Source organism: Beauveria bassiana, assembly GCF_000280675.1.
Source record: "Beauveria bassiana ARSEF 2860 unplaced genomic scaffold BBA_S00002, whole genome shotgun sequence".
Classification (NCBI taxonomy): Eukaryota; Fungi; Ascomycota; class Sordariomycetes; order Hypocreales; family Cordycipitaceae; genus Beauveria; species Beauveria bassiana.
The window spans coordinates 901,887-911,869 of record NW_007930837.1 but is presented as its reverse complement, the minus strand read 5'-3'; the positions used below and the strand labels follow the sequence as shown (position 1 = coordinate 911,869).

At 51.8% G+C, this 9,983-nt stretch overlaps 3 protein-coding genes across 3 annotated transcripts; 2 read left to right on the top strand and 1 right to left on the bottom strand.

Annotated features, from left to right (window-relative positions):
* Positions 1–776: 776 nt before the first annotated feature.
* BBA_00930 (MFS multidrug transporter) lies at positions 777–5,886 on the top strand (the record flags this gene model as incomplete). The annotated part of the gene is made up of 8 exons (XM_008596027.1): positions 777–899; positions 952–1,458; positions 1,536–1,623; positions 1,710–2,458; positions 3,701–4,784; positions 4,844–4,913; positions 4,970–5,453; positions 5,518–5,886. The coding sequence occupies 8 exons, from the start codon at positions 777–779 to the stop codon at positions 5,884–5,886; spliced, it is 3,474 nt and encodes a 1,157-aa protein (XP_008594249.1).
* Positions 5,887–6,386: 500 nt separating this feature from the next.
* BBA_00929 (uncharacterized protein) lies at positions 6,387–6,688 on the bottom strand (the record flags this gene model as incomplete). Its single annotated transcript, XM_008596026.1, has 2 exons — positions 6,387–6,475; positions 6,532–6,688. The coding sequence occupies 2 exons, from the start codon at positions 6,686–6,688 to the stop codon at positions 6,387–6,389; spliced, it is 246 nt and encodes an 81-aa protein (XP_008594248.1).
* A 728-nt stretch (positions 6,689–7,416) lies between these two features.
* BBA_00928 (mRNA cleavage and polyadenylation specificity factor complex subunit) lies at positions 7,417–9,799 on the top strand (the record flags this gene model as incomplete). The annotated part of the gene is made up of 5 exons (XM_008596025.1): positions 7,417–7,754; positions 7,817–7,982; positions 8,033–8,160; positions 8,217–9,625; positions 9,678–9,799. 5 exons carry the CDS (start codon positions 7,417–7,419, stop codon positions 9,797–9,799), a joined length of 2,163 nt encoding a protein of 720 aa, XP_008594247.1.
* Between the last annotated feature and the right edge of the window lie 184 nt (positions 9,800–9,983).

The window sequence follows — 9,983 nt, the reverse complement described above, 5'->3', positions numbered from 1 at the left end:
CTCTTCCCTTTTGCCATTGTTTAAACTCCTCTCCTCTCCTCTCGCTCGTCCGTCCTGGACCGAATTCGCCAAAGTTCAACGGGTCATCTTTCTTCCTCTTTCCAATTTCCTTGTTTCGCATCCCTCTGCAAAGAAGGGGGTCCGGTCTGTCTATCTTTGCTGTCGTGTGGGCTCTCGTGAAGGAGCCCTCGAGAAACGAAGCGCATTACTGTATTTATTGGCTGTGGCGTTGCGTGTCAACCAGAAAAGTGTCTGTTTTGGCTGCAGATGTAGCTGCGATTGTTATTCTAGGTGGATACGCACGGCTGATTGCTTGCTCCTTCAAAACGTCACTGGCTAATTAGACGGGTCGGCAACAGATGCCGTGTTGCGCGGGACACCTGGGTACTTTTGTCGGAACTTTCTCGCATCCCATTCCCACTCCGCGTGCTGTTTCCAGCTCATAGTTATGAGTATACTCTCGCAGCAAGGCGTTTATCATGTACTTCGTAACTATGCAATCCTCACGGCCCGGAATTCCGCCCGGAAATAACTAAGACACCCCTTGGTAATGGGGTAGGGACCCGACGCCCGCCCTCTGTTTCTCTTGTCCCTCTGCTTTATTTTGTGTTTTTGACGGATCAGTGCCAAAATCAGACACCCAAAGTTTCCCTATCGACTTCAATCATTCGTTTGTTTCTGTTCCGTTCTTGAATTCCGTTTCTGTTGCGACTTGGCGCGCTGGCCGCTTGTTTCTATACACCGAGACCCTATTGACGTTGACATAGCTCCCTACCATGGGTGTTAATTCTCACCAGTCTTCGGCTGCCCCATTCGCTGCGGATGAATCCACAACCAGCTCAGTACAACTACCTGCAACTGAGCCCGAAACTTTATTACCACAAGACGATGCGCCGCTGGTATATTCTTATCCTATACTACAACGAGCTATTGATTGTAATATATCCCTAGAATCGTGCCGCCCTGCCGAACAGAGAGATTGCGCTCTGGCGCCGGATATTAGGCCAGAAAGCAACCGGCGATACTCTCCAACATGAGCCGCTACCCATCACGAACCTGAATGAGAATATCGTTGGGTGGGACGGCGAGCAGGATCCCGCTATGCCTTTCAACTTCTCGGCAACCCAGAAATGGACTTGGGTCTGGCTTCTCTCAGCCGTAACGTTCGTCACGCCGTTTTCATCGTCGATCCTCTCCCCAGCAATTCACCAGCTGCTCTTAGAATTTGGCGTTGGAAGTGCAACTGTCGGCTCCATGACAGTGAGCATCTTCCTTCTGGGGTATGCTATTGGGCCCATCTTCATCGCGCCGTTGTCCGAAATCTATGGAAGACATCCAGTCTTGATTATTTTCAATTCCTTCTTCTGCGTTTGGCAAATCGGATGTGCCCTTGCACCAAATATTGAAACCCTGATTATTGCACGTTTCTTCAGCGGCCTTGGTGGTGCCGCCTGTTTGGTATGTCTGTAAAACCTGCTGCTCATAAGTAGTTGCATATTCCTATCGTCGAATATTTGACTGATATGGTGTTCAAGACCCTTGGAGGCAGTATCATTGGAGACCTGTTTCGCCCAGAGCAGCGAGGCTTTGCTATTGGAATCTGGAATATTGGTCCATTACTCGGTAAGAGACACTCATTCGCCGCGGCAACCAAGAGAAAAGAAAAGGAGATTCCCAATTGCTAGTGCTAACAATCCCCCACCCGAAAGGCCCTAGTATTGGTCCATTACTAGGAGGTTTTGTCACGAAAACTATTGGCTGGCGTTGGGACTTTTGGATTGTCCTCATTCTTGCAGTGCCAGTCACGGTCTTGACAGCCCTGCTGACAAAAGAAACCAGCCACAAAGTGCTCATGCATCGGAAAACCATGCGTCTTCGAAAAGAGCTCAACGTTCCGATCCTTAAAAGCTGCTATGACCACTCAGATGAAAAATCGGCATTGGAAGCCATTTGCACCGGACTCGTGCGTCCGATTAAGATGCTGGTCTTCTCACCACTAGTGTTCTTTTTATCCCTCTACATTGCCTTTGTGTTCGGTGTTGTGTATCTACTTTACACGACCATCCCATCCGTCTTCATGGAACAGTATGCATTTGATACAGATCATATTGGACTGATCTACCTTGCCCTCGGACTCGGAAATATCCTTGGTTGGCTCGTCAATACCTTGTTTTCAGACAGGGTCGTTGTCAAGCTATCACTGGCTAATAAAGGAGTATTTGAGCCCGAAATGCGTCTTTTAACCAGCGTCTATTTTGGCATATTCCTTCCCGTCACATTGTTCTGGTATGGATGGAGTGCATACTACAATGTCCACGTTGCCTCCACTATCATCTCCCTCATTCCATACGGATTTGGTATCATGGGTTTGTTCTTGCCCCTCACCACCTACATTGTCGATTGCTACCCATTGTATGCCGCGTCTGCTATTGCTGCAAATGTCATACTTCGCAGTGTTGTTGGTGCTTTCCTTCCACTTGCTGGTCCTCCAATGTATGCCTCGCTTGGACTTGGTTGGGGCAATTCGCTATTGGGATTCATTTGTGTCATCATGATACCTATCCCACTGGTCTTTTACAAATTTGGCGCTAAGCTAAGGAAAGTGCGCAAGCTTAAAATTTGAGTATCATATGAGTTATTTTATTGAGATAATAAAGTAATCGTATTGACAATGGCGGCAATTGCTACTGCATCGGCCGCCGCGGTCAATCGAAGGGTTTAGGCTAACTCTGACAATGCGGGATCCTCCGACGAGACTGATCAGTCAAGTTAGATGCACAAAAAGTACTTCATTGCAGAGGGGTTTATGAAGGTGATTGCCGCTTCACAAGAAAGTTTTCAGAAGCACTGGAAAGCTCCGCTCCTCGAATGGCCAGCCATGGTCGCACGCGCAACAGGCGGTAACGTCGCGTAGCGCTGGCGAGGCCGCTGTCGTGCCTGAGCGAGTAGCAGCAGCCTCCTAGATGGGTAGGTAGGTACCTAGTTAGGTAGGGACGAAGAGGTACAGTAGTCCTGTCGCCATTGCTCATGGGGCAAAGACCATGGCGCAACAGATAAGCCAGCACAAGTTGACAGCAGAGTGCTTCTCCGAAAAAAAAAATCAGACTACCCGCCCTTCTGAGCTTAGCGTGGCTTACCTTTGCTCATAGCCTTGCGATGCGTCATTGGCTCTCCAACCGCAGCTGGGTCCAGAAAAGTCCCCCCATGATCGCGTTTCTGCCGCTCTTGACCGCTATTGCACTTATTGGTGGGTGGCCGTGCCTTTGCCCGTTCTCGGGTTTCGCTACTGCGCTGGGAGCTTGGGAGCCGCCAGCCATTTTTTGGGTGTGCCGCCCATTTACAGGTGTGCTAGCACCCACGCCCGCTGGGAACTGCGCTGTAACTCGATGCCCAGTGCCCGGCCTGCCACTCACCACCACCAGCACTTTCGCTCACTTTACCACCTGCTCTGCTGCGCCGACCCAGCCAAACCCCGACCAAACCTCTGCAACTCTTTCTTCTCCCCTCATGCTTCCCACCTCACCCAGCTCGTCACTACACGTCTTTGACACTGGGAATCACTGCAGCTCTTACAACGACTATCGATAAACATAATCTTCTGGCGTCGAGGTGTGTATGCCAACACTCTCAGCTCCCGCTCCCCAGCGTCGCTGCTCTCTGCGCTTTGCTGTCGCCGCCCTCGCTAACCACACGCAAGCAGGCAAGACCTCGTAACGCCTTCGTCGCTGCCCGCCTGCGCCGTGCTCGCGACCTTCTTTTACTCTTCACTACAAAGCGTATGCTCAACCGCCTCGCATTGACAATGGCGGCGACTGCTACTGCATCGGCCGCCATGGCTCAATCGGCAGTGGACCCAGACCTGGAGGACAGCAACGTTTCGAGCCCTCTCACTGAGGTTGACGAAAAGGACGACAACGACGACGATATTGACCGCATGCAAATCGATGGCGACAACTCCAGCCTTAGCGGTGACGAGAACGCGGCCGAAGATGACCACTCCGACTCCGCCAGCGTCCTCTCTGACTCCGGGTCTGACGCCAACTCCGAGGGCAACGACACTGAGGCCGAGACAGAGCGCCTTTTTGATACACCCAGAAATCAGCGCCAGCGAGACGTTGTCGTCGATCAATACAATAACGGCCAAGTCTTCGAACACACACCAAGCAAGCTCCGCCGGGCGGCCAAGCCTGAAGACAAGGACGATGACCATGACGATGAGAACGCCGACCGCGAGTCTGTCTCTGGCGACGAGGGCTCCGGTGCCTCGAGCGCCGAAGATGCGGACAAAACACCTACACAATCCGTCAGCAAGACAAAGGCGCCGAACGTCGACGCCTCCAGCTCTGACTCGCAAGACCGCAAGCGCAAGCGGTCGCCAGTGGCAGATCAATTCGAGGCCGAGCAGCCTCAGAAAAAGCGAAGCGGCTCCGTCGACGCCACGTCAATTCAGGACCTGGCGCTGAATACTGTCGAAAAGCCTGCGACCAACGCCGACAGCGCTAATTTGTCTGATGCTGACGACGATGAACACAATCGTGACACTGGCACCGAAGGAGATGCGCAAGAGCACTCCTCACGTTCTTCCCTATCATCCAGAAAAAGCACTCGAAACGGCCGTGGAAGCAAGGACGATGTCAAGAATGAGGTAGACGACACTGGTGCCGATGCCGCCACGGAAACAGCCGGTGAGGAGGGCACAGATCATCATGAAGACGAGCCTGAGGCCGAAGTTGAAGCTGAAGACGAAGACGAAGCCGATATCGCGGCCAAAAACCAAGAAGAGAGTAGGATATCCCTCCCTAACCTGCATCAATCCCGATAAGCGATGCTAATCTACTACCAGTGGAGCGAAAACAAGCTGCGTTCAAAGCGTGGTCGCGTATCGAAGAAATGTTTGGCATTTTTCGAGATAGGTGAGTAACAGACGTTTGCCCGACTGGGTATCATCTCGATACTGACTGTTGTACAGACTTTACTCGGAAAAGCTCCAACGCGTCGAGGAGGAAGAGCAGTCTCTGCTCGCCGACGTGCCGACCCATCGCGAATATCTTAACATGAAACAATGCCTCGATGACCGACTCAATCAGAGGCTGCAACAAGTCAATACCGAGTTCGACTTTCAACTCAAGGCGAACGAGCGCTGGGCTGTGGCGCAGCGAGCCCAAATATGGAGCCAGTTTTTCCAGGCTGTCCGAGAAAAGCGAGAGCAAACTCTGGAGAGCCTAAACAAGCAGTGGTACGATGTTCAAACTGCCAGACGGAACGCACACAGTCTTCAGGATTATGGAATTCTTTTCCCCAAAGATCCAACTCAGAGGCTTCGAAATGCCATTGCCTACAACAGCGAGGTGTCCACGCTGGCAGGCATGGCCAAGTATGAAGGCTTCCCGGCCGGGCCAGAGATGAAAGGGGCTTCCGCCCTGGAACTAAAGTCGGATTTGAGCGCAATGGAGGTACGAGCAGTTGTATTGATCTCGACACATTGTCTGCAACACCAACAACTAACTCTGTGGACAGCGAACCAGACGCGGCCGTCAAAAGTCGAGCGCCTTTCAGCAACGAGACGATTATCAATCACCCAATATCAACCAAATAGGGCCCGCAGGGGAACAATTTCTCAAAGACACGCCGTGGGCGAATCCGAACCATTCGTCACATAAAATGGCGCGGCAAGGAACGGCGCACGAGGAGAATCGCGTTGTTCCTCAAGGCCCAATCTTCCAAAATGAACATCCAGCCTCGTCATTTAAATCACCAGCGCTCTCAACACGGCTTTCAGAGTCACCAGAGATGTCGCGATCAATACTCAAACCCTCGACGCATCAAATGAAGCGCGTAGCCAGCGTCCCAAGCGCCAACAGGACCTCCAAGGCAACTGCAGCTTGATCGACCGACTCGATTCGAATTTATGCTGATGAATATTTGGGCTTGGCGGCGCATTTCACTTGGTTAGGGAAGACACAACGGATATAGGCGCTCATATTTTGTGATACCCTCAAGGCATGCAGATTCTTTGATGACAGAAACGAAGATTTGTGTTGCATTCTCATTACTACTGACCTGGGATTTTATACGATTCGGAAATTGTCACCACGCAACGGCTTCGTTACTTTGTTTGATAACTGGAGTGATTTGGTGGAGTTTGGGTTGTTTATTTTGTTCTTACTTCCACTGTATACAATTGTATAGATGTTGCTTGAATCCATAGCACCGTGAAAGACTTGTTTCTCTTAGAAGGAGTTACTATACACGGCCTCTCCGTTCAGAATTGGCCAATATTAACGAGACGTTTGCGCAAAAATCATAATTGCTCCATGTCCTGTATATTAGGTTACAGATGCGCCGGCAGCCGGCATGGCCTTGTGTGGCTTAGGCGTGTCGTACCTTTATCGCGTCTCGGCCGCTTTTCTGGGAACATCGGGAACCTTGACATCATCGAACTCGTCCTGGCCGACGGCACGGAGAGTGTAATAATCTGCACAAAGCAGTGGATTAGTGACCTGACGGTCCTCGACTGATGGCAATGCTTACAGATACCGCCGACAACAGCGACAAGGCCGAGACCGGTCAAAGCATTCTTGAAGAGGTATGGGCGACGAGCGCGAATCAGAGCAGGCCCTTGACGGAGACGGCCATCGTAGTATGTTGAGTGTGGGTTGCTATTCGATGTTAACCAGGTGATGCCCATTATGGTGTTGCGGGTTGGGTGACGAACTGCGTGCGCGACATGGCAGCGGCTGTGCTGCGGAACGGAGTCATCATGTTCAAAGATAACAATTGATTAGACAGATATTGCTGTCAAACAAAGCACTCTGTAGACTGGATCAAACGGGTGAGCAGGTTTAGAAATGGCCTGTCCGAGATATTTGGAGTTTGGCCGGGCGGCTCATTGCCGGCTAAACGGGCCTCGGGCAAGGAAGTGCTGGAATTAGTGGCCGTCCAAGCTAGAAAGGCCTGTAATGGTCCCAGAAACCCGGCCTGGCCCCTGTATTAAAGAAATTGTACATTGATGCTGTGGGCCCGCGTCACGACTGACATCCGCCAAAGAAAGCTTGACATTTAGCATTGGTCGCGACTACAACTGTAAAGCGACGACTCTGCGCAACGGCATCAATCACGACGGTGCATTGACGAGCGAGCGAAATCACACTTTCCCCGGCCCGCGTTGGAATCTTCGAACTGATAATCGACACGGCAGAGCATGACGGAGAGATAGAATTTCTGACCGCTGAGGTTCTCCAGCTCGCGACACCGATCTCGACGCAGCTGTCAAAGCATCTTTTTTTCTGCAGCAGCCATAATCTGGCAGTCTTTATCGAATCTGCACCGCGCGTGAATCGCGACAAGCCAAACTTAACCAGCGATACTCTCCTTACTGCTTTGTCCTGTTGAGCGGCCCGCGCATTCATCGCCAACATGTCGAACGGGGAGCTGTCGCTGTCACAGCAGATTCAGCAGCTCAACGATGCCCGCAAGCACGTCCTAGGCGACGTGAAGCTGTACCCGGGCGTTGTGCGCGGTCTCATTCCCAGTATTGGCGCCTCGGCGCCGCTGGAGCTGCGGCGATGGGGGGCCGACTTTTTGGCGGAAGCCTTTGCTACGCCCGTGCTGCCCAACGGCGAAAAGGAGACGCTGGCGCCATACGTCTTGGCGACGCTTGAATCACTGGTGCAGAAACCGGATGAGGATCACTACGTCTTGCGAGGCGTAATACAGACAGCTGCGAGCATTTACCCGCTGGCGCTGAGATGGATGTAGGTAGCTCTAGAGAAGGAGCGCGACCTTGACTGGCGCAGACGCTGACGAGCAATGGCAGAATCAACAATTCCTATGACACGGTGACCTGGGAACGAATGATGTCTATAAAGCAAAGAATTTTAAAGATTTGGGACACGGCGACACCGACAGTCAAAATATGCTGCATCAAGTTTGCGCAGCGCGTGGTGCTAGCACAGACCGTATCTATCGTGGGAGACCACAGAGTACGTTCACATCTAAGCTGTTCTCGGAGTATTGCTAATATTGATCATAGTATGCTGGCGGTCTTGACATTTCTCTCGACAAAATCCCCCCCAACCATCAAACACTAGACCCTCGGACTCTAGAAGCTGAAGCATCTGGTCTCTTGGACCGTATGCTCAGCGTCCTGCAGGACTCCAAGTAAGCCACGGCTCCGACAGGCTGCGTTATAGTGGGTTAATAGCTAACGAATGCAGTGATGCCCTGGTTGTCGATGCGACTCTGAACTGTTTATCCATTCTGATTAGAACCCGTCCAGAGACGTCCAACCGTATCATCAACGCCATCTTCGCCTTTAATCCTCTTAACCTTGCGCCGTCGCCATTGACACCCAGGAGCAAGGTCATGATCAGATCCATGGAAAAGACTGTGCGATCACTTCTGGTCAACTTGAGCAGAAGAGATCCTCACAACCCCCTTGTGCCAAGAATGCAGCAACATGTCGAACGCAACATGCGCATGATTGCGGAGGCCTTTGACAGTAGTGGCAAGAAGCGGGCACTTAATGCACCACAGCACGACGGTAGTGATGCCAAACGTCAACGCATCACGACAGCCCAAATCCAGATCCCGCCTCTCGGATCCGGGCCTCATAGCCTTGCTGATCTCTTCAGTTTGGTCAGTAACGATGGGCTTAAGACATTCGATCTATCACTCGTACCACCCGCTATGGTGTCGAAATTAGTGGTCACGACCCTTGCCAGGCTAGACACACAACTGTTGGCCAAGGCTGTAGACGGCGTTCGTGACAGACTACAGACAGTGGCGAACGCTCCTGTGGCAGAGCTGAACCCCAACACGGCGCCACTTGGTGTAGATGACGATGATGACGACTATGAGCCAGATTTTTACCAAGCCGAAGACACAGAACAGATTTTGAACAAGCTAGACAGCGAGCCGTCTGGCCTAGACCCGATTCATCTCGACGACAACCTGGCGCTCAAGTCATTCAGCCTCTCCCAACCACAGCAACTAACACCGGAACTCGCGCTAACTGCTGGTGCCGGCACGGTAGAGAAGGTCGTGGGTATGATGAAGTCCCTCGAGGATTCGTCAGCAAAGAAGGTCAAGGCTGGTTTCTCGCGGCTGGCTGCCAGTTCTGGCACAAAGGATGCATGGATGACCATATTGGCACGTCTTGCGACAAGATCATCTGCTGGGTTGGATGAGATTCTTGTCAAGGGCGAGGACGACGGCGACACTTCGTCACAGTCGCTGTCCAACACGATTCGTGAAGTTTTGTACAACTACATTATGGAGGACTTTCGCAAGCATATTGACGTGGCTGTATCATGGCTCTGCGAGGAATGGTACAATGACCAACTCCTGAGCAAGACGAACCGCGACTACCCAAAGTACTACGAAAAGTGCGCGTTACGTCTTCTTGATGGCTTTTTGCCCTATGTACACCCGCAAGACAAGGTCTTGACACGCTTTCTTAGCGAAATTCCCGAGTTGAACCAGGAAATACTGTCTCGGGTGAAGCAAATGTGTCGCGATCCGCTCGTGGTCAAACTTGCATTGACGAGCTTGCTATATCTGGTTCTCATGCGGCCGCCGGTCAAGGAGTTGGCTTTGGACACTGTGCAAGATATATGGACAGAGTGTACGTTTAAACTCGTACGACACAGTATGAAGCTTGCTAATTTTTCTCGCAGTCGAAGATGCGCGCACCATGGCGGGCCACTATCTCTCGAAGTACCGACCCGGGTTCTTGGAGGCGGCAGCTGCTAGTAAGACGGAGGAGGACTCATCGGCTGGCACGGCCATTACGACGTGATTGCATGCAACCTCTGAAAGGGTTACGAGTGGTGGGATGATGAGCAGGACGATATCCACGGCGGGCAGTGTAGCAGCGAATGGCATTTTTGCGGGCGTTTCTCCAGGACATCTGTGAAGCAACAGGAAGAGCTTATCTATTTTTTGTACATTAGAGCATATGGTCGACTGGAGTGCAATCTATA